Source organism: Odocoileus virginianus, chromosome 2 (genome assembly GCF_023699985.2).
Source record: "Odocoileus virginianus isolate 20LAN1187 ecotype Illinois chromosome 2, Ovbor_1.2, whole genome shotgun sequence".
Taxonomy (NCBI): domain Eukaryota; kingdom Metazoa; phylum Chordata; class Mammalia; order Artiodactyla; family Cervidae; genus Odocoileus; species Odocoileus virginianus.
In genome coordinates, this window is record NC_069675.1 from 91,792,796 (window position 1) to 91,817,949 (window position 25,154).

The 25,154-nt window shown below is 39.3% G+C and overlaps 1 protein-coding gene across 8 annotated transcripts in view; it reads right to left on the reverse strand.

Annotated features, from left to right (window-relative positions):
* The window catches only part of MAPKAP1 (MAPK associated protein 1), a 228,139-nt gene that overhangs the window by 194,377 nt on the left and 8,608 nt on the right, over positions 1 to 25,154 (reverse strand). For 2 of the 8 annotated variants that reach the window (XM_020874418.2, XM_020874403.2), the window contains exons 2-4: positions 10,792 to 10,861; positions 4,363 to 4,690; positions 1,869 to 1,958 (exon numbers count right to left, since the gene is read on the reverse strand). The exons of 2 other annotated variants lie outside the window; for them this stretch is intronic. In XM_020874418.2, coding sequence (XP_020730077.1) covers positions 1,869 to 1,958; positions 4,363 to 4,621 — 349 coding nt within the window. In that variant the 5' untranslated portion in view covers positions 4,622 to 4,690; positions 10,792 to 10,861. Of the gene's footprint in view, positions 1 to 1,868; positions 1,959 to 4,362; positions 4,691 to 5,699; positions 5,911 to 10,791; positions 10,862 to 25,154 lie in introns of those variants that run through there. 4 more of the 8 variants (XM_070452972.1, XM_020874455.2, XM_070452956.1 and 1 more) reach the window with 3 other exon arrangements.

The following is a 25,154-nucleotide window of genomic DNA, read 5'->3' on the forward strand; positions in this document are numbered from 1 at the left end:
GACAGAGGATGAGATGGCTGGATGGCATCACCAACTCAATGGGCATGAGTCTGAGTAAACTCCGGGAGTAGGTGATGGACAGGGAGGCCTGGCGAGCTGTGATTCATGGGGTCGCAGAGTCAGACACAACTGAGCGACTGAACTGAACTGGACTGAACTCCTCTATTAATTTATTTTTTAATGATTGTTATATGATATGGAAGTAAAGATGGTAAAGCAAAGGGTAGCTGGAGAGCTGGGCTTACTAAACTGGCTCTGAACTCATTAAGAAGCAATAAATAGGAAAAACACTTAAGATATACAAAAATTTTGAAGAAAGTAGACAAGATAAATGATAGAAAGGTTTTCCAGTTTGTGCTAAATACAACAGAGAAAACTATTAACTAGATCAACAGAAAAGGCCAGTCTGGGGAGATTTTTAAAATACCAAGAGCAAAGCTAAAAAGACATTCAAGGAGAATTACAGGAAGTCACAGAAGTGAGATATAAGGAGAAAGAAGTGGATGAGATTTCTGGTTCTACACAGTCATCATTTACAAGCAATCATTAAGAAAATCATACCCAATGAACACTCCTGGGTTTACAATCATAGTAGGAGAAAGCAATAACCATTTTATATGATGTGGTTTAGCAGAAAGAGACTGGGCTTTAGATAAACAATGCTAGATACAAAACATGACTCTACTGCACTACCACTTCCTAGCCTTGTAAATTCTGCAAGTTAAGTCCCTGTGACCTTGTTTCACCTATTAGCAACGGCAATGAAACCTACACCTTATAGAACCATTCACTGGAGGTAATGTACATAAGGTACTTACCACAGCACTAGGCAGGTGCTGCTATTACTGTGATAATCATGAATATTATTAGCTTCATAAATATTATGTAGCAAAGGAGTCAGTCAACAAAAATTGACTGGTCACGTATTATATGCCGGGGTAGTAGTGCGAGGTATGAAGAAGATAAAAGATAGACTGCGGACACTTACTTGAAAGGAGAGGAAAAAAGAGAAGAGCCAAGGAAACATGATAAAACATTAGAAAATATTTTAATAGCATTCAATTTTATAGTTTTTTAAAAAGGCTTCTCTTCTTGAAATTTTGAAAATACATCAATGGTCAGCTTTTTAATATATAAACCACAGGAACACAAACTGGAAATGCTGATACCAGCAACATAATGGTTTGTAAGCTAAAGGAAAAGAATTAGCATATATGCAAAAAAGGTTGCTATTGGGGTCACTAATGCAAGGGATGGCAACCTACTCCAGTACCCTTGCCTGGAAAATACCATGGACGAAGGAGCCTGGTAGGCTGCAGTCCCTGGGGTCACGAAGAGTCAGACACAACTGAACGACTTCACTTTCACTTTTCACTTTCATGCACTGGAGAAGGAAATGGCAACCCACTCCAGTGTTCTTGCCAGGAGAATCCCAGAGACGGCGGAGCCTGGCGGGCTACCATCTGTGGGGTCGCAGAGTCAGACACGACTGAAGTGACTTAGCAGCAGCAATACAAGGGAAAGTCTAGGTTAGACTGCCAGGAGGAATCTATAATCTCGAGGCCCATCCAAACCACAGGTACACCTTGGCTCTAACAACAAGGTACCAGCACAACAGTTTCTACAAAATGTGCCCTGCACTCATGAATTCCTGTCCCCCAGAACAAAGAGTAGACAAAAAGACAAGACCTAAAGAAGACACAGCTTCGGAGGGCCAAGGCACCCAAGAGAAAGAGTTCAAAGCTCAAAACACAAGAGGTAGCAGCCTACAGTATTTAAAAGGATGAATTAAAAATAAAAGCTCTTACATAATAATATAAACTAAAGATATAAATCTCAAATTAACAATTAAAATTATTTTGATTTACCTGATTGCTTAGAATTTCTTTCTTTCCACTGAATATTTTTGCATTTGATCTGGTTTTGTCTCTCTTTTCGGAGTCGTTCTAATCTTTGAGCTTGAAAAGAAATATTATAACTATAAGTTTGTCAATGAAAGTTTACTATAAACAAAGACATAATTAACTACCTTTATATGAATAAAGATGTTTTATATTGCATATGTAGGGAAAAAGTCATAAAATTTTAAAGGTGGCACCCCTGAAAAGCAAATACCAACAAAAACATGAAAATATTCTTGATTTATAATTGAAATTAGAGGATATAAAACATTAATAGAGATCATAAAGATAGTATTAACATGGAAGAGAATAATAAAATGTGAAAACTTCTGTGATTAATATGACATTTCATTATATAAATCATTAATAACGGTCTTAAAGGAATTTTAATGCACAAATGAACTGAAGTGAATATTACATTACAGGAATAAAATTACTGTTATGAATTACTCTACCCGTTTCAAAAATTAAAGATAAATGAACTCAGACTAGACTATTAAAGTTTTAAATATAAAATCCTTTATCTAAAAATCATGAAAATTATAAAATGTCAAAGCTATATAAATTAGCATAGCTTTTCTTCAGTGGGCTGAAACAGTTTATAGGTAGTAAAATAAATGATTTGTATCTTTGTAACATTAGTCAAATCTTAAAAAGAACAATTTTTCTTATACAAAATTTTAAGATATGCTGAGAGGATTAAAAAGTAAATTCCTTGGTCACTCAAATACCCCACAATCTTAATTAATTATTAGCAGCTAAGTGCTAGCTTAAGAAATTCCAAGAACAAAAACAAAAGCATAACCTAAAATTATGCATTTGTGATTATACTACCATTGGCTGTTCAACCTTCAAATGTCAGTTAACTGGATCTTTTAAAGAAATACGGTCTAGCATACAATACTATCCAGCACGTAGAGACTATAACGGAAAAGAAAGCCACAAGTTATGCCACCTCTTCAAATTAGGCTCCTCTTGCTCATCTTCAACTTGCTATCTTGGCCCAATGCTAATAAAAATAAATAGTTTTCTTTCAACTGCTTTCAAGGTAGGAAATCTTACACCCCTGCCTTAGCATTGTGGCAGTGAAGCACTGAAACTACTCTTGCTAAAATTAAACTATGCTGGCAAAAACATTCTGACAATGTCACTCTATCGAACCAAATTCCACAGAAGCAAATACATTCAACTGCAATTAATAAATTTGAAGGGTACAGCCAAAGTATTATAATCATAAAGCTCTCAATTTAGCAGCATTCTCTTACAAATCCATTCAGCCTGTCATAAAAGATATCTCAATAACTTGCAAGGAAGTCAGTTTCAACTAAAGAACTGTGAATCAATGGTTCAAAATTATATTCAAACCTTCACTTGAATCCTATTTTGCTAAAAGTTCCTTGAATACTGGGAAATGCTCTTAATTATTTTCATCACAAGAGCAAATTATTCTTTGTATTGACAGGTGTCACAGAACGCTGAATTCTGAACCAAAACCTTAACATGCTTTGTAGTGTAAACTGTATCCTGCTCTACCAGCAGTACTCCTTCACATCCATTTTAGATACGGACTATGGAAATAAACATACAAATATTTTCAGGATTCTACTATATATCCTGCATTACTTTTCCTGGGAGTTAGCAGGTTACTTCCACTGATTAGGAGATTATATTTTCTGATTATCTAAATAAAAAAATTATCTCATAGAATACCATCATATTAAAACAACTATATTATATAGTCTAAATAGTTGATCTACGTAAAGGACTTCATCCCATACTCCTCGAAATGCTCCCCAAAAACATAAGCTGGAAAAGGGGAATGAATTTGTTAAAGCTAACGACTAAATGTACATATGCTAAAACTGAGCATTTTCAGGCCACGAATACCAAAGGGTAGAGAGATCAACTAAATAATGTATCAAAAACAGGGGCACCTTTTCTCATCTCACCTCCCAAGCAGAAATTCCGACTAAAAGCGGCCTTAACAAACAGTCGGCTGTCTCCCTCCAATCCACCACCCAGTAGGATTCCTCCAAGGGCAAGAACTGTCCCGGGCAGCGGCACTCCTTGTCTGGCCAGCTCTCTGTATTAAAGGTTCTTTATCACGTAACCTGAACCCTGCCTACTGGTAATAGTGTTGCTCTGGTAAAAATCCTCAAGACAGTCCACTTCCCTGTCTACATGGTGCCTTTTTAGAACAGAATCTCCAACATTCCTCTCATAGTCAACTTTCTCACTTACTCCTCCTCTGCCTGCTTCCTTCTAAGAGCATCATTCCAGAGACTCGCACCATCCAGTCGCAGAGATGGAGAGATGCCTTAGACTATTAGTGCAATACATTCATGTTTCTATCAATACAGAGTAACTTTTCCCATTAAACCTATTCCAACATTATGAATTATTCCATAAGACTGTTTACTGATTTAAAGCTCAGAAGACAGGACCAAAAGGCAATGTTTACCTGTATTTGAGCGTCTTCTAATACCAAAGTCCCAACTTGAGGTAATATCGACCGACTGGGCATACACATAGCCCTGAGTCTCACCATTGCTTCCCTGAATTTCTGACCCACTGTCTCCAGGCATTGAAGGAGGATGAATCTTCTCTAGGTCAACATCATGATCAATGAGAACCATCTCACACATTCCTGTGTCATCACTGGTCACATGTGACTGTCGAATATGAGCTAGAATGATAGTTGGATTGTCCAAGAAGGCCATCCTTTCTGTGGGCCAATTTCCTTAAAAGGCTATTTTCTCCTCTTCATATTGTTTCACGGGCTCAACTACCTAGAAACATGATGTACACAGCAACATTTAAGAATAAGGCAGAGAATGACTGAATCATTTTTCAAACAAATTCAATGTGGTAAAAACGCTACCCTGAAAATCAACATTTATCCCTGTAGCTAGGAGCTTAAAAGGATTAAGTTTAAGCTGAAAGGAAATCCTTATAAGCACTAGGGGCCACTGCTCTAGTCAATGAGATCTCCACCCTATCAGAGAGGATGGCTTGCTCTTTTACAAAACAAATAACAGTAACTTCTTAGTCAGCCTACTCAAAGCACATAACTACTGTTAAAACGATAAATTTTCCTTTCTTCCTCCCTTCATTCCTATGTAGTCTTCTCACTACTTTATAAGGTCATGGGGGAAGAAGCTGTATTTTCCTCAAATGATGTGCTAAAGTATGAAACTGTATTTCTTCAGTTTATATTCCCCTCTCCTGTCATAGTTGTGAAATGTCTAAAAGGGCACAGACACGCTTTCTGAGTTACCAGGAATTTTACAAAAATGTACCATCAAAGTTTTTAATTTTGTTCAATACATACATTTTCCTTCCTTCTGATTCAAGATAGTATTGTGCTTTTAAAATAAAACTTATTAATCAAACTTGTCTGCTACCAGATTAATTTCTTATTTTAGAAACCTAATTATAAGAACTGCTTCCTGAATCCTGTTAAAACTGAAATGATGTTTATTCTGGGAACAAAATGGTACCTCCTCAGTTAAATGGGAATACTCAACAAGGAAGATATTACAGGATAGTAGTTAGGAACCTAAGGGCTTACAGGCAGAACTGGGTTCAGATCCTGGTCCTATCACTTGCTAGCCACGTGAGCTTGGTCAAAGTAACTTTAACTTCACTGAGCCTGTTTTCTTTCATTTACAAAATGGAGATGATGCGGGGATGAAAAGATATACAGAAGATTATGTAGGTAAAATGCTTAAAAGAATAACTGGTACATAATTAAAAATTAGCTGCTCTTAATAATGATTATGGTAAAAATATAATTACCAATTTCAATGTTCAATTTTTGTTTAAAGTAATCCTAAAATATGTCAACAATTTATCCTTTTCTCGTAAGTACACAGCAAGTAAAATAAGTGTGCTTCCTTTGTAACAGGAGTCTGCAGGTCATCTGAGTCATCTTTCTGCTCCTCTAAATCAGTTAGGAAGTGCAAGGAATGTGAAAGCCAGGCTGAATTCGTTCCTAGGAACAGTTCTGGCAGATATTTATTCTTAGAAGGACCTAGAATACCATGGTTTTGTCATTGTTTCTTCTGAAAACAGAACATAGGAAATCTAGTTAATATTATTTCAGCTAACTGAAATTTTAACATTTTCTATCTGGCAACATAGCATTCTATTAACATCATTTAGTGGATCTTAAAGATACTGAGAGGAAGTTTAACTAAGGAGCATCTCGAATCAAGTGAATTACATTCACCTTCATTTTTTCCCTTAAATGTGCACTAAGTACATATTTTACACTGAAGCTAATGGGAAATGCAAAGATAAGGTAAGGCTGAGTCAAAGAGTTCATACCCTAATATAGACCTAGTATATCTCCTAATATCATGGGATTCTTCTAAGTGTCAAATTTCTGAGACATTTAGTCTCAGAAACATTAATGTCAGCCCACAACTTTAAGTGTAATAATCAGAAAAAAATTACAGAAATAAAGGGGAGCATTTAACTTTCACTTGTAAAAATAAGGACTTCTTATGTAACAACAAAGAGATGTATATAACCATAGAATCAGTTATGACAGTATTTGTTTTGTAACAGAACCACAGAATCACAGATCAAGAGCGCTTCATCATTATAGCAATCACGATAAGCATCTTCTCCATGAGAGTAAGGCAACAAGGCACCAGCGCGGGGGCAGGTGCCTTTAACTTCATATTGACTAGTTCGTCCCTGTAAAAACAAAGGGCTTCAGTGAGAAGCCACACATTCAAAGGGTATGCTGACACCAAAAGGGCTTCCCAGGCGGCTCGGTGATAAGAATCCTCCCGACAATGCACGAGTCACAGGAAACGTAGATTCGATCCCTGGGTTGAGAAGATCCCCCAGAGTAGGAAATGGCAACCTATTCCAGTATTCTTGCCTAGAGCCTGGCAGCCCACAGTCCATGGGGTCGCAGAGAGCCAGACGCGACTGGGCATGCACGCATGTGCTGGCACCAAAAAGCCCAAGCATAAAGCGGCAAAAGTACACTTTTGGCAAAAGTATATTCAATAGGACCTTTTTCAGGAAGATGAATCTATTCCATCACCTCTTCTGGAGAAGAGTTATGGGCAAACACTTCTGAAGGCACATACCAACTCCCTAACTATCCTAACAGAACAGAGGCCCCCAAAACACCCTAACATGAGCAGATATTTTCTCTATTAGTATACACCATGACTTCCTACAATTAGGAATCTATATGTATCGTTCAACAAATAGTTATTTAGTGCCAGTTCTGACAGGGAACTCTGACAGGACTATCCCGAAAAGCATGGTTTCCATCACCTGTGACATGTATTTGAGGATTTAGACTGAAAGTTCCACAAGGTCAGGGGCCATAATACCATATCCTTTCTGGCAACAAAGCAGTTTACACACGGCAGGAATTCAATAAATGTTGCTGTCTGACTTTCAAGGACTACATAATTTTGTTTCCGAGATAAATTATATATGAGCATGTCATGTGTGTGATTATAAAGAACTGTTTTTTTAAAAAATTAATACAGGCACGAGAACTTCTCTACAATGTACCTTCAAAACTGTCACCTTGGGACACTATCAAATCATTCCCAAAATACTTTTCAAAACCAAAAGGATATGTTTTAAATCATTTGAAGATTGGCAAATTACCATTTGAAGGTCGATTTGAATTCTAAGACAAAGGTATTCCAGAAAAGCAAGTTCTTTTCTTGGATCAGTTGTGCAAAGATCAAAGATCTTTACAACCAAATGTTGGGACTTCCTGGTGGTACAATGGACAGGAGTCGCCTGCCAATGCAGGGGACACAGGTTCAATCCCTGGTCTAGGAAGATGTCACACACTGCGGGGCAACTAAGCCTGTGTGCTAGAGCCCACAAGTGATGACTACTGAAGCTTTAGGGCCCGTGAGCACAATTACTAAAGCCCACGCACCCTAGAATCCCTCAGTGGCAACTACTGAACCCATGTGCGGCAACAGCTGCTACTGAAGCCCGTGTGCCTAGGGCCCATGCTCCACAACAAGAGAAGGCATTGCAACAAGAAGCTCATGCACTGCAATGAAGAGCAGCCCCTGGATTCACTGCAACTAAAGAGAAGCAATGAAGACCCAGCACAGCCAAAAATAAAAAGTAAATTAATTTTTTTTTAAATGTTGGCAGGAGTTCAGAGAAATGGGCACTTTCATGTACTATCAGAAGGAATGAAAATTGAGGCTTTTTAAAGGGTAGTTTGGTAGTACCTATCAAAGCGTAAAACAGGAGTACCCTTTGGACAACACCACTTCTAAGATTTGCTCTAAGGAAACAACTGCAAAAATATTTATCTCAGGACTCTAACACTAAAAGTCTGAAAGTAATCTAAACATCCTTTAAAGGTGCATATGCCATGACACATACATATGACAGAATACTACACAGTAATTTAAAACACATGGTAGAGAATGGATAAACAGAATGTGGTACACACATACAATGGACAGTTATTCAGTCTCAAATATTCTAAGACATGTTAAAACACAGGGGAACTCTGAGGACATTATGCTACATGAAATAAACCAATCACAAAAGAATTAAGAATCAAAACAAAAAATCAGAACTGAGAATCAAATCCAAGAGCTTGGGATTTAAACCACCCTGTACCCTCTCAAAACAAAGAGGAACAAAAACTACAACAGCTACAATAAACGTGAGTTTTTAAAAACCTGTTGTTGAGTTCAGGGCCTGAAAGAAATTTCTCTCATGGGTCCTCATGAAAGATGTAAGACGGTAAATGTGTTAATGCAATAGACTAGACCCTTAGCCTTCCCTCCAGTAATGCAACCATGATTTGTACGGAGCACACGTAATGACTGTTCGAAACTAAAAATCATAACATTTTACACATGAAATGAACTCCAGAGATCATCTACTTGTTGATCTGAAACCACAGAGGAGGGTTCTACTTTAAATCCCCAGTTAGGTGTGAGTATCTTTTAGAAAATGCCCAGAAATTCAAGCAACTTCAGCTACAAAGTCTACACGTAAAATATTCTCTCTCTCTTTAAATAGCCTCACCAGAAGCAAATGAGTCCCCTTTACACTTCTTCACTGCCTAAGGACCTGAGATAGCAATGTGCCTTAAAATGCTCACGCCCAGCCAACGGTTGAAGGGAAATTCCTGTTCCTGAACTTTCAAAACACCGCACATTCACTTCCCTCTGCCAGACAGACTTCACAACCCCCTCACCTGCAATCTGTGAAAACTTGTCTGAATGAGCAACAGCCTGGGGCTTCTCGAAGGTCTGCAAACTCCCAATCAAAAATTACTGCTGCCCCATCAATGTGTCATATAAATGTTGGCATGTTAATTGTGTATTTATAAGATTGTTAATGGTTAGTTAATTTACCTCCCACACTATTATTGTACTTGAAATGATTTAACGTCTGCTGAGGGAGTTAACAACATGTAACAGCAGATGCGAGATTTTTTCTTTACTGTTCCACACTGTACCCCGACTTCATGCTATTAGCATTAGGCGAGCTGAACCTAATTCCTACACAAGATTCCTTAGGAATAGTATAGAGGCACTCACATATATTTTCCATAACCGGAAATGATCATAAGTTAGAAAAACAAAGGCTTTTTATTAAGTACAAAGTTTTCAATTTATAAAAACTGACAGACCCTGTTTTTTACTAAGATTTCAAAATTCTTTCATCTAGTTAAAGTTCAGAATTCATAAGTCCTGAAATTAGAAAATAAGTGAAATGACCATTAAAACAAATGTACTTTATTGATTTTAAATCTTTTTCCAACTCTCTCCAATGTAAATCTAAATTAAATCTTCACTTACTTTTTTTAGAAGAACAAAATTGAGCCTTTTCCCCCCTCAGGAGATTAAAATCTTCTCCATGTGAATATGCCTAATATAATTAAACAGTAAACAGTGAGACCTGACAACTGGAGAGTTTAATTTTTCCCTTCACATTTTTATATCTACACTTTGACTAAAAGTACTTACTAAACTACAACAACAGAAAAGAGATGCTTGTATCTTCTTCTGAATAATATGGTATTCATTCACTAAACATCATTGGGAACTAGGCACTGGGACTCATACAAAAAATTATATGAACACTGACCTGCACCCTCCAAAGGCTTACAAGCTTCAGCAGATGAGCCATGTTGTGTGCATACATAACAGTAACATAAGGCAATATGCTAACCAGCAAATACGACAACTAAGACAGTATGTTTTCCAAGAGACAAGAAAGTTACAGAAGGCTTCAAGAAGGAAGAAGGTGGGATTTAAGGCTTTTATTAGACAAAAACACAAGGAGAACAGTAATAGGTGACAATTACTGAGCTTCTTACTCTCACTTGTACTTTTCATGCAATCACATAGTTCATCCTTACTACCACCCCAGGAGGTACGTATTAATGTTATTCTCATTTTATAGATTATTAAAAAAAATAAAGGTTTAAAGGCATTAAGTAACTTGCCCAAGGTCACATGGTAGATTTTTTAGTCTTTTTAGCTCCTTCTGTCAATGGGCTTACTTGTCATTTGCTTTGACCAACAGAATGTAGTCAAAGTAATGTGGGATTTCTGAATCTCAGTCTTAGGAGACTGTAGTTTCTGCTGCAGTCTTCTTTGGACCATGTGAATCACAAGAAGAGGTTCAGGATAAAAGACAAATGCAGAGAGGCTCAGCTGTCAGTCATCCCAGCTACTCTGATGCCACCCCCACCATGAGGGCCTGAGGTCATGTGGGAACAGTGAGACCCTCACCAACCTACCAGAACACCAGGTCTCCTCTCCTATCAAGTATCTCCTGTGGACGAAGGGACCCTGACCCTGGATTTTTCTTTCCTGTATCACTAACATCCACCTGAAATGACTCTGAACCTTACCATCTGCCAAGATCCAGGTAAAAGGAGCCTGGTACAGTACCGTGCCTCTCAAACTTGTCCACGGACACACCTGAAGGGCAGAGGAGAGTAATCATAAATCAAGGTAAGAGAGAACTTAGAGGGAGCCACCTAAAGCAACATGCTGTAAGAAATTTATTTTTAGAGTTCATTCTTATTTTGCATTCTAGCCTATAATATACTGCACCTGTATATCTTCAGAGAAAAAAATATTTTACCTTTGAATATAATCACTAAAACAGATAGTCCTGGAAGACATGCCATGCTTACTTTATAGCTTCTAGGACCAACTGGCACATATTGAGATTCTCAACACCTCATTTTGAACAGACTCTGGTGTCAGAAATATCTGATTGTCTGAAGATAAAATGGTCCTTTATCAAAGGGTAATTCAAGATCTAAATTTTGCTCAAAATGTTTCCTATGACAAGTATGAAGAACAACCGTAATTAATAATAACACTAATCTATACATGAAGTTCTAAGCACAGGTTAGACAAAAATGTCTATTATAATAAAGCTATTATAAAACAATCAGTATTTTCAAAGTATTTTTGAAATCTATTTATTAGTTATTTGAAATTATTGTTATTAGCAATAGCTGTGAAACTTCAGACAACCTACCCACCCACCACCTCCAAAACTCCAAAGCTGCCAACGTTTCTGGCTGTTACAAGAAATCTGCTAGTTTGGGGCAATGTAGCCCTAAATTATTTTTCCAATGAGTGTTGTCTCTCTGAGATAAGAGATTAGATTGACACTTGTGATAATAAACAAACAATTTTAGGTTTTAAGATTCCAGAATTAAAAAAAAAAATAAGATTCTAGGTAAAAATTATTTATAATTTTACCAAAAGAAATGAATAATGCCAAAGAAACTAGACTGCTTCTCAATATGAAATTACCAATATAAGAGTTGAAACCATAAGTAACACTCAACCACTACCAAATTTCATTCATTGATATCATTCATTCAACAAGTATTTATTAAGCACTTACTATATGCCAGGTATCAGAAATACAATGCTGAGCAAAAAAATTTGAAAAGACTTGACCACTGCTTTCATGGAGCTGAAAGTGCATATGGCAGTCAAAATTTTAAGATGGCTCCAGAAATTCTTCTCTTGATATCCAGGCCTTTGTGTTATTCCCTCCCCTTGAGTCTGGGTGGAACCTGACTTGCTTCCAGCCAACAAAGTATCACATAGGTGATGGAAGAGTCATTCCCTTGACTACTTTCTGTTAGCTAAGGCTTCACACTAAGCAATTGAGGAGAGAGATTTGAATTTGGAGATTTCCCTGCCAGCACTGAAAAAGCAAACAACCATGTTATGGAAATAGGCAATGCAAGAATCTGAGAGCAGCCTCTAGGAGCTGAGAGTGGTCCCAGCCAAGGGTAACAAGGAAATGGAGACCTTTGCGCTGGAATTCACTAACACGTTAATTTCATCCCTTTGAGACTCTCAGTAGAAACCCCAGCTGAGGGAATTCCCTGGTGGTCCACAGGTTAGGACTCCATGATTCTACTGCTTGGGGACCCAGGTTCAATCCCTTGTCAGGCAACTGAAATCCCACAACTGCCTGGTATGGCCAGAAAAAGGAAAAGGAAAAATGAGGAAACCAGCTGAAGCCATGACTCTTGCCACACTGAGAGACAATAAATTTGTGTTGTTTTAAGCTGCTAAGTGTGTGGTAATTTGTTATGCAACAATAGAAATGAAAATATTAACATATAGGGCAGGAAAACATCCTAAACTCCTTTACCTTCACACACAATATTTAAGGCTCTTTACAATCCAGTTTCATTCATCTGCCCTTTCTTCCCAGCATGCAACTCCCAGGACTATTCTGAACACAGTCCTGCCTTTGGTAACAATACTTCCTTCGTGTGAGATGTGCTCTTATCTTCCAATACAAACTTTCTTCTAAGTCCAACTCAAATATTTCATCTTCTATGAACCCTTTTCCAACCTCCAGGGTCCAAACTGTTTTGAAAACACTTTATTTCTACCTTCAATACAGTTAGCTATGTGAATATCACGTTTAAGGAAGTCTCTGATTCAATTCTAGATTCAGAAATGTGGTTACTCTATTAAGATATAAATCTCTCTCCCTCAATCACTTGTGGTTACTGAAGATAGAAATCCCTGGACTCTCACCAACAGTAATGCAGTGGTTCTAATGTGGTGGTTCTCAACTGGAAGGCAAGTTTGCTCCTTAGAGCAAAAATCTAGGGACATTTCTGGTTGTCATACTGGGGATGGGTGCTATCAGCATCTAGTAGGTAGATGCCAAGTATGCTGCTAAACATCACACAATGCCCAGGACAGTACCCTCAACAAAGTATTATACCTCCTAAAATGTCAATATTAAATAATGCTGAGGTTGAGAAGGCTTATAGTGACATGTTGTTTGAAGTCACTAAATCTGTAGTAATCCCCAACCCTCTCAGAATGGTTTCAGTAATACCAAGACTAACACACACACACATATATATATAACTTTGCTACTAAAATCTATGCTCAAACCTTTGAAGGTACAGAATGAAATACAACTCCTAGTTTCTGGCTTCTGAAATTTTATCCTACCCCAAGGAGGACCAAAGCTCAAATTACTACAAGAAAGATAAGCTGCATTCCTCTAAACTTATAACTTGATGTGAAGACTACCTATACTTCTTCACCTGCCCTCCTCCTACTCATTCTTCTAAATCCATCTCGATGGTCAGTTCTCCAGGAAGACCTCCCTAAAGAATCTCAAAGACCATGTTAGCTGCTCCCGCACGGTCCCACTGAACTACACTTCGTCACTACTTCTACCAAATAATTAACCCAGTACATTGCCTGTTAGTTGTAGGTGCTGTTTGTTGAATTTATTCATTCAACAAGTATTTACTGAATGCCTCCTGAGTGTCAGGCACGTTCTAGATGCAGAGAGTACAGCAGAAACCAAAGCAGACAAAGTCCTGCCCTCATGGAGTTCACATTCTAATGAAGGTGACAAACAAAACAGAGAATTAAATGACATAATAAGTGAGAAATGCTACAGAGAAAAGATACTCAGAGAAGAGAGCCAGGGCCTGCTAGATGGATGGAGCCACGGTTGCAACCATATATAAAGTAGTCAAGGAATGCTTCACAGAGAAGGTGACATTTGAGTTAACCCCTGAAGGAGATAAGAGAACAAGCCATGTGGATTTCCGAGGGAAGCGTGCTGCCAAGCAGGGTGAGTATGTCTGGCATTGTTTAGGAAGTATCAACGAGTCCAGCAAGGGAGCAAGTAGGAGAAGGTGAAGTCTGAAGAGAGGGGCGAACTGAGTAGAGCCTTGCAGGCAATTCTCCGAACTCTGCTCTCAATCCAGTTAAAATGGAGAATCACCAGAGGACTGTGAGCAGGGATATGATCTAGCTCACAGTCCAAAAGTATCTCTCTGGCTGCGATGTTAAGGAATGATGAATGAATGAACGAATGAATGAAAAAATGAACTAATCACATTAAAAAAAAAAAATAATACTCTGTTGGGGCTTCCCTTGTGGTCCAGTGGTTAAGAATCCACCTTGCAATGCAAGGGACACTGGTTCGATCCCCAGCCCAAGGAGATCCCACGTGCCGTGGAGCAGCTAAGCCCACGTGCCACAACTACTGAGCTTGCGCTGCAACTCCTGGAGCCCTCGTGCCTACAGCCTGCGCTCCGCAACAAGAGAAGCCACCACAATGAGAAGCCCTGCGCACTACAGTGTAGAGCAGCCTCTGCTTACGACTGGAGAAAGCCCGAGTGCAGCAACAGAGACCCACCACGGCCAACACATTACAAAAGAACAATCATAACCTGTCTACATGTTGGTTTTCTCTTCTCAACTCTCAGCTCCTTACTCACACTGACTGTCTTACTCATCACTGCGCTGCCAGTTTCTAGTAGAAAGTAGCTGGCACCCAGTAAGGGCTCAGTGTGGAATAAACAAACAAATCTTTCTTGTTCCCAAAGGGTTGCGCCACGATTTAAAAAAAAAAAAAAAAGAAAAGGCCCCTTATCCATGGTGCTGGTTCAGTAGATAGGTCTCCTGCTACAGTCTAGGATTTATTTTCCTTTTATTGTCTCCTCAATATTTGCAGTTTGCTTAACCAAGTAGAATTCAATCGTTATGTTTCCACTTACCTGGCTCTCAGGTTAACCACATCATCAATTGAGGGAAGCAACATAGTTTATTGTAAGCATTACTCAGGAAACCTGAATTTCAATCCCCTAATTACCAGGGACCTAATTACATGGCCTTGGACAAGTTATTTCTTTAAAACTCTTTAAGCCAGTTTCACACATTAGTCTATTTTTTGCATCTGTTCAGTGGGGAGGCTGAACTGTAAAAATGGCCGTTTCAGCTCTCAAATTCTATTCCAGTTACAAACGAAGTAGAGCCGGAGGGTGTAACTGGGAGTTTACCTAAAGTTCAAGGAAAAAGTTTTGTATGTTTTTGCTTTCTACTGTTTTCCCTCAAAGGTCAGAAAAATTTCACTGCATATTTTCCTTATATCATTGTGCCATGGTTCAGACTCTAAGAATAGAGTTACAAGGAATTCCTTTTTTGACAAAGATTTTAATAGCATCAACATTTTGGCAACAAACCCTCTCAAAGGTAAACCAAACTGACTAATTTGAGTAAGCACTATCTTTTTTTTTTTTTTTTTTTAATGCTACTATGTATGAAAACTGGTTCCTAGAACTAGGAGAGCTCACGTTAGTAACCACATCTGGAATCCCAGGTTACTGCCCGCCCAAGGCCTAGTTATGGATCGACTTCAGGTGAGTTAGGCAGCTCTGCCTCTCTTCCCTCACCAGTGAAACGTCCATACTCTCTGCTCTATTTACCTACCTCACAGGGACACTTACAAGTACTTACTCTATTCAAATCCAAAATGCAAAATTACTGGCTTTTCCTGTTTCAGTTACATTTGTCTGGAGGAGAAATAAGCTGTCGGCTATTAAATTCATTTACTCAACTCCTAATAAATGAGGGACACCATAAAATAAACTAGCAGATAATCCCCAAATTATTTTCTGTGACTTTGAAGGGTGCTTTGTACTTTCATCTGAATGGTAAACTTCAACAAATGGTAACTGTTATTACTGCAGGAGATCAAACCAGTCCATCCTAAAGAAAGTCAACCCTGAACATTCACTGGAAGGACTGATGCTGAAGCTGAAGCTCCCATAGTTCGGCCACCTGATGCAAAGAGCTGACTCATTAGAAAAGACCCTGATGCTGGGAAAGACTGAAGGCAGGAGGAGAAGGAAACGACAGAGGATGAGATGGTTGGATGGCATAAGCGACTCAATGGACATGAGTTTGAGCAAGTTCCGGGAGCTGGTGAAGGACAAGGAGGCCTGATATGCTGCAGTCCATGCAGTTGCAAAAGTGCTGCCATCCATGGGGTTGCAAAGAGACTGAACAACAACAATTACTGCTATTAATAAAACTGTACTAATTTGGCCAGGTATTTTTTATATCCTTCTACACACTACCTTTAAAAAAAACAACAAAAAAATCCACCATCCTCAGAAGGATCAAACATGAGGACAGAGCAGCAGAACTGGTTTCACTCTGCCTATGCTACTACACAGTTAAGGTGTGTGTTTCACAAATACGATTTAAGTAAAGTAACTCTCTGGACTCTAGAAGGCTGCTTATTCAGCAAGCACATATATCACTGACAAAACTATTAGAGGTGGATTCCATTACTATTTGTTTTAAACATCAGTAAACTGAGGCACAGACTTGCCCAAGGTCCCATAACTAGTGAGAGGAGAGTCAAGATAAAACCTAGGTCGCCTGGCTTCACAATCCTTGCTCCGAATAGCTATTGTATGCTGTCCTGAATTTCTGGTTTAAGTCCATTTCATCACACTCCTAATCCTCTTCTCTCACTCATCTATATATGGGTCAAACTTACCTGTTCACTCAAGAAATTCAGCAAGAGTGAATACCTACTACATGCTGGGAAATTAGGAGCATAAAGTAATAAGACGCAGTCCCTTACTCCCAAGAGGCTTCCAGTCAAGCAAGGGAGAAAAGTATGTAAATGGTCACAATAAAGGATGAGAGTAATGCTAGAGGATTCTATATAACAAAGTTTCATGGAAACACAAAGGAATGATATCTAAATTAAACTGGATACTCAAAATAGGCTTCATAGAAATGACTAAGATCAACATAACAGAAGTGATGACTTCCAACTTAGTCACCTTAAGAATAGGTGTGAGAGGAAGCTGGCAATTAAATAGTCTATCATGCTGGCTTCTTGATCAAAACTGTTTAAAATAAAATATGCTCCGGATCTGCCCTGTGAACCGCAGATGAACATCAGGCCATGCACGGCATCATCGACTCGGTGGACATGAGTTTGAGCAAACTCGGGGAGACAGTGAAGGACGGGAAGCCTGGTGTGCTGCAGTCCATGGGGTCACAGAGAGGCAACACCACTTGGTCACTGAACAACAACGCGGAGGCCACAGCAGAAGCAGGGAGAGGAACTAAGCCCTGGAGTCGGGGGATGGAGGGAATGCACAACGCTGAGAAAAGGTACATGTAAGAGACTAACAGCATTAGACTAGACTGCTGGGTTCAAATGTGGTCTCGACCACTGTGGGACCTAGGGAAGTTAACAATGTCTGTGCCTCCAGTTCCTCACCTACAAACAGGAACAATTTTGGTGCCTATCTCATAGGATTGTTGTGAGGACTAAAAGAAAGATTGAGGGCAGGAGGAGAAGGGGACGACAGACGATGAGATGGTTGGATGGCATCACCAACTCAATGACATGGGTCTGGGTGAATTCCAGAAGGTGGTGATGGACAGGGAGGTCTGGCATGCTGCAGTTCACAGGGTCGCAAAGAGTCAGACACAACTGAGCGACTGAACTGAACTGAACTGAATGTGTGTATAGCAGCACCTGGCCCATGGGAAGCACTATACAAATGTTTACTATTATCATTGCTATTATTCCCTGGTCTAAACTGAATCCTCAAAGATGAGAAGTTGAATGGCTGGAAGAAAGGTCAAAGCGACAAGGCACTAAAATAACAAACAGAAGAACTTGTAGTTAGCAATGAGAACTACATGGAGTTCAAAATTGCTGATTAGATTAGCATTTCAGAGAGACTGCTCTGGCGGCTGCATAGAAGATTAACCTGATGGACAAGACACAAGATTAGTTATGAAGCTGTGACTAAAGCGCAGGGAAGAGATGATGAAATCCAAAGTAAGGCAGTGAAAAATGGGCCTATGGATTTAAGAAGTAGTTAAAAATATATATTTAGGAGATAAAATTGGGAGAACTTGGTGACTGAGAGGATATGCAGGGTTAAGGAGAAGGGAAAGCTCATGGCTTGCATGACAGCACCAACAAATGAAACTGTGAACTCAAAAGTAGAAAGAGCTTAACCGGGAGAGGGGAAATGAGGAACTAAGTTTCAGACACAATTAGCTTGAGATGTCTAGGGATTACCCAGAGATCCATCGGGATGCAAACCTGAGAGCCCAGGAGAAAAGTCTGAGCAAGCCTGGGACAACATGTAAGTGACACACAGATAGACAAACCTGAAGCCGAGGAGGAGGGTCTGAGCAAATCTGGCAGACACGCTTCCCTGGTGGCTCAGATGGTAAAGAATCCGCCTGCGGTGCAGGAGACCGGGGCTCCATCCCTGGGTTGGGAAGATCCCCTGGAGGAGGGAAGGGCTACCCACTTCAATATACTTGCCTGGAGAATGCCATGAACAGAGGAGCCGGGCAGACTCCAGTCCGTGGGGTCGCACAGAGTCGGACACAGCTGAGCAACTAACATTTTTTTTCAACATATAGGTGGCAGAGGAAGCCCCAGACGTGAGCTTACCCAGGGAAAACATGCAAGGAGGAAACGAGCAGTAACCTAGGATAAAGCCCAACAACAGCAAGACAGTCCTCTGTCCGTACATGCTGATTCGGCATCTGCAGATTCAACCAACTGTAAGTTTAATTTGGTTGGTTAGTTGAATCCATAGACTCAGAATCCAGGATATGCAAGGCAATTTCACTATGCCATTTCATGTGAGGGTCGTGAGCATTTGTGAATTTTGGTATCCTCGGGAACACCTGGGAACCAGGGACGAGGGAATACCTCGGTCCTGGGAACCAATACCCCACAAATACAGAAGGATGACTGACTATCTTTAAAGGATGAGCCAAGAAAAGGAAACCCCACAATCTCCGAAAATCAACTCAACCTTTGCATAGATTCTAAAGTTAGGATCAATACTGTGGAAACTCACAAACGTCTAAGCGGTTACAGTCGCCCCTCAGTATTCTTGGGGGATTGTTTACAGGACCGCTGCAGATACTAAAACCTGTGCCTGTTCAAGTCCCATAGTTGGCCCTGCCTCCTCCATACCCATGGTTCCACATCCACAAATACAACCAACTGCAGATCCAGCCATACTGTATTTACTAGAAAAAAAAAAAAAAAAGCCACATGTAGTGGACCAGTGCCGCTCCAACCCACGTTGTTCAAGAGTCAACTGTACTTCCTTCACTGGTTCTTCCCTCTCCCTGCATTTCCTGGTAAGAAGCTACAATAAGGATTGTGCAGCCTTTGAGAAGAAAGGACTAGAAGTCCTTATTTGACTTCCTGTCACTAATGCCCAATATAAGGCCTTGTACCCATATGTTTACAGAATGAAAGTGGTTGTCATAAAACGTGAAATGTTCCCATTTAACAAGACACAAGGGCTCATGGAGTGCCCAGGGTTGCTTCCAGCCCAGACCAGAGCAACAAAGAGCCTGAAGAAAGCAGAAGCAGAAAGGCAGCAGATCTTATACACCGCTGGTGGGAATATAAAATGGTGTAGCCATCTTTGAAAACAATTTGGCAGTTCCTCAGTTAAACAGTTACCATATGACCAAGCAATCCACTCCAAGGTAATATACCAACAGAACTGAAAACATACGCTCACATGAAAACCTGTACAGAAATGTTGAGAGCAGTGTTATTCATAAAGGCCCAAAGTGGAAACAACCCAGATCTCCATCACCTGAGGAACGGAGAGGCGAACTGTGGTACTGTCATACAACGGCCTATTATTCAGCAATAAAAGGAAACGAAGTACTGACATATGCTACAATGTGGATGAATGATGAAACTATGCTAAATAAAAGAAGCCAGACACAAAAGGCCACATATTGTGTGATTCCACTTATGTAAAAGGTTCAGAATAGGCAAATCCATAGAGACAAAAAGTAGGTTAATGGTTGCTAGTGGTTGGTGGAGGGAGGAACAAGGAGTGACTGCTTTTCTGCTAATGGGTATGGGGTTTCTTTAGGGGTGATAAACCATTAAAGTGTACACTTTTAAAAGAGTAAATTTTATGATACATGAATTACATCTCAATTTTAAAGGGGATGGGACAGAAACACAGAAAGGCTAGAGTCCATGCTGTTCTCCAGAATTCCTTCTAGTTCAGATGATTCCATCACGAATACACCAACAAATCAGTAAATTGAACAGTACTGGCAATAGTAACCATTAAAACAATTTGCAATACAAGTTGATTACATCAAAGAGACATCAAATTCCTCCCCCAAAAGTCAGAGATGCCAAGACTTTTCTCCTGGGGAAAGGAGGAGAACTTCCATACCCTGTGAGGAGGTAGCCAATCTACAGTTCTAACTGAGAGAGATTAAAGCCTAGAGCACTTGTAACTTTGCTGAAGCAAACAAACACCTGCACTGAGCAGCTTCACATACTGAAGCACCAGATGTTGCTTTAATCCACCCCAGAGCTGGACCTAGAAGCCACCAGTTTAACAGGATGCCTTGGTCAGCAACCTACTGAGCTACTGATGCTTGCGGGGCAGTGGGGGGTGGGAATTCTCTTCATTTTGAAATGAACAAAAGGAAGGGGACACAAGGATGACAAGATAGCATGACAGACAACACAAAGGCTTGGAAAGGTTGTGTGTGCCCCCAATTCTACCATACAGTAGCAGAGAAAACTGGGCAAGTCACAACACCTCTGGACCTCAGTAAGACATTATCTCATATCTCACAATGCTACTGTCACAATGCAAGACCCAACTGTAACACTCAAATACTAGTATTCTCTCCAATTCACCAAAAAAAATAACTAATGGCTAGTACTGTATATTTTGGGGTCATATTGGATAATAAGACTCACGGACCTCTTCTCTATTTGATGCTTTTGTGCGAAGTCACTTCACTCATTTCCGACTCTTTGCGACCCCATGGACTGTAGCCTGCCAGGCTCCTTCTGTCCTTGGGATTTCTGAGGCAAGAATACTGTAGTAGGTGCCACTTCCTTCTCCAGGGGATCTTCCTGACCCAGGGGTGGAACCCACATCTCCTGCATTGGGAAGCGAGTTCTCTACCATTGAGAACTTAAGATCTCAATTTCGACAACACCTGCCTATCCCAGGAAGGTTTGACCTTATTAAGTGCAGAGTCGTACAACTCCCTACTCACCTTCCCTTCATTACTCTAACACAAGTTGTACTTCTCAAACTATGCTGGGCTTTCCTTACTAGACTACAATTCCCACTGAGCGCTGGGTCTGTGCCTGTAGTCTTCATTGCTCAATTTCCAGACTTATCAGTTCACTTCAGTTCAGTAGCTCAGTCGTGTCCAACTCTTTGCAACCCCATGAAATGCAGCACACCAGGCCTCCCTGTCTATCAACAACTTCCAGAGTCCACCCAAACTCATGTCCATCAAGTTGGTGATACCATCCAACCATCTCATCCTCTGTCGTCACCTTCTCCTCTTGCTCTCAATCTTTCCCAGCATCAGGGTCTTTTCAAATGAGTAAGCTCTTCGCATCAGGTGGCCAAAGTATTGGAGTTTCAGCATCAACATCAGTCCTTCCAATGAACACCCAGGACGGATCTCCTTTAGGATGGACTGGTTAGATCTCCTTGCAGTCCAAAGGACTCTCAGGAGTCTTCTCCAACACCACAGTTCAAAAGCATCAATTCTTCGGTGCTCAACTTTCTTTACAGTCCAACTCTCAACATCCATACATGACCACTGAAAAAACCATAGCCTTGACTAGATGGACCTTTGTTGGCAAAGTACTGTCTCTGCCTTTTAATATGCTGTCTAGGTTGGTCATAACTTTTCTTCCAAGGAGAAAGTGTTCTTTAACTTCATGGCTGCAATCACCATCTGCAGTGATTTCGGAGCCCAGAAAAATAAAGGCAGCCACTGTTTCCACTGTTTCCCCATCTATTTGCCATGAAGTGATGGGACCGGATGCCATGATCTTAGTTTTCTGAATGTTGAGCTTTAAGCCAACTTTTTCACTCTCCTCTTTCACTTTCATTAAGAGGCTCTTTAGTTCTTCTTCACTTTCTGCCATAAGGGTGGTATCATCTGCATATCTGAGGTTATTGATATTTCTCCCAGCAATCTTGATTCCAGCTTGTGCTTTTGCCAGCCCAGCATTTCTCATGATGTACTCTTCGTATAAGTTAAATAAGTAGGGTGACAATACACAGCCTTGACATACTCCTTTTCCTATTTGGAACCAGTCTGTTTTTCCATGTCTAGTTCTAACTGTTGCTTCCCAGACTTATGACTAGTGCCTAATATATATTCGGCAAATGCTGACTGAATAAACGAATGACTGCAATTAAGCAAAAAGCTTAATTAACTAAATGGAAGATTTTGCATATATTTTCTTCATATAAAAATATCTTTCATTTTTTTTAATTTTGAAGAAAATTATAGATATAATCAAATGCAATTTTTCATAATCATTATGGGGGGAAAGGGCTTAAGCACAAATGCACTTTCTACAACTTAAACAGCTAATACCAAACACAATCAAAAGGAGGAAAACTACCACCTCAGTGGGAATGGTATTCCTAACAGTTTTCAGCTTTAGGGCTTAAATCTCCTTAACTAGAAAGAGTGATAAAGGTATATCTAATGCAAATTATAAACATTACAGTCAAATCATGCAATGGAGTAAAAACAAGTGGATATTTTTTTAACCAGCCCTCTTCTAACCTCCACGCAAAAAGAATGTCCACACACTTAACAGAAACACAGCTTACTCCAAATAGCTGACCAAGTGAAGGTTACTGTGAAATACTTCGAATTCCACAAGCACTCAGGACTGCACAGACTATGGGAAGAGAATGTTCCAAGCAGAGGCTAATGATCAGAAGGTACAAACGAAATAAACCTGCATGGTGACTATCTTAGGTAGTCGGAAGACTGAATATGTTTGTTCTGAAGTCATCAACTTGGAGATGGAAATGGCACTATTTCTGCCTAGAGAATTCCATGGACAGAGGAGCCTGGCTGACTGCAGTCCACGGGGTCACAAAGAGTCTGACACAACTGAGCCACTAACACTACTACATCAAGTATGCTTCAGCTTCTGAAATACACTAAAAATACTTAACATGTTTTATATCTCAAGTATAAGTGACAGATTTGTCATTAAAGATAACTACTTTCCTTTGCCTAGTTTAGGATACATAAATCTCTATCACATTTCACAGTTTTTAATTTTGGACTTCTTACCAACAACTTCAGTTCTTCTCATGTGTTTGTTCCCTATGTTAATGAGAACACAAGTTATACTAACTCAGAATTTTTATTATCATTTTGGGGATGTGACCACCCTTTTAATTCTGTTCATATTTTAACTCAGCAACTTTAATCCAGCAATCAAAGCTTCATTAGCTTGTAAACAAACTGTTTCTCAGGTAAACTGAAATGCCCCACATCAGGATCTTAAGCAAATAAGTAAGTACAAAAAAGGCAGAGATTATAAATTAGGGGAGACAAATCTGTATCTAGCCCCACGCCGGTAAAGAGCATTCTATCAATATAGTGAAATGCTAATCTCCTAATTAACAACCTAATTAGGTAATTATGGCTTTGCAGAGGGATGCCGAAATGAAATATGACAACATGGTCACCTCTTTATATGGCACCTGTGGGCCTTTTCAGCTGTCATTGCAAAGAGTGCAATATCAATTTGAACAGATGACAAAGTGCTGTCATTTTTCATTCTGATAATATACAGAATGCTTTGGACAGAAGCAGTTTACAAAAAGAAACATCTTGCCTGGTATTTTCCCAATTTAAATATGCTTAAATATTTTGTTAAATTTTCTGCATGCTTTTGTATATTGTATTTAGGAGAATTACCATGCATATTAAAAAAAAAAACTAGACATCATGCTTAACTGTACATGCTGAAATTATCACAATTTCAATCATGAAGTATATAATCAGAAAAGAGTAAAAGGCACAATTCTTCATGACATTTTAATATTCATACATCTTGAATAAAAATTCAAACAAACTTTGATCTTTAATTTTTTTTCTTACAGAAGTTTTAAAAGTGAAATAAAAATTCATACTTTTAATTTCCCATACTAAAAACGCACTTTCCAAGACATAAATATTCAACTCACAAAAAAAGTTCTATATGCCAACAACCAGCCTTATGGAGACAGGCATGTACCCTCCAGGAAAGACACAGCTGCCACACGGCTACTCACTGTCCCACTGGCCACTAAACAGGTGAGGGTAGCACTGGGTCACAGGTACTACAGACACAAACATGACTCTTCTTTCAAGATAGTTTAGGGGAGAAGAGGAGGCTAGCCTGGGAACCTCAACATCCTTTATGTCAAAATACAGAAAACCAGGGACTTCCCTGGCAGTCCAGTGGTTAAGATTCTGTGCTTCCACTGCAGGGGGCAAGGACTCCATCCTAGTCAGGGAACTAAGATCTTGCATGAAGCAGTGTAGTACAGCCAAAAAAAAAAAAAGATGAAACCAAAAAAAAAAAAAGATGAAACCATATTTTAATCATTAAACAACTGAGGTTGAAACTAGCTTCTTGAAAATACAATCCATTTATAACTTCAGATCACCTGCATTAGAGAAAACTTTTTTAATCAAAATGATGTGCAAGAGAACTTGTATTTCTCAATTACAAGTTAAACTAAAAGGATTTTTTACTGGAAAACAATTTATTCTTATCAGAGAATATTTTGGAAAACTGAAAAAGCATAAAGACCTATAATCTCACCACCTGTTTTTTCTCTTTATATATTTGATATTGAGATCATACTTTACATAGTTTTATATCCTTTTTTTCACTTCATATTATATGAGTATATTAATATGTCACTAAAATTCTTCTAAAACATCTAAAATGCTTGTACAGTATTTTCAATCCATGCTTTTTACAAAATTTCTCTTACCTCTTTTTTGAATACTACAGTTGTTTCTAATTTTTGCTATTATAAATCCACAGTGAACATCTTTAAACATGAAT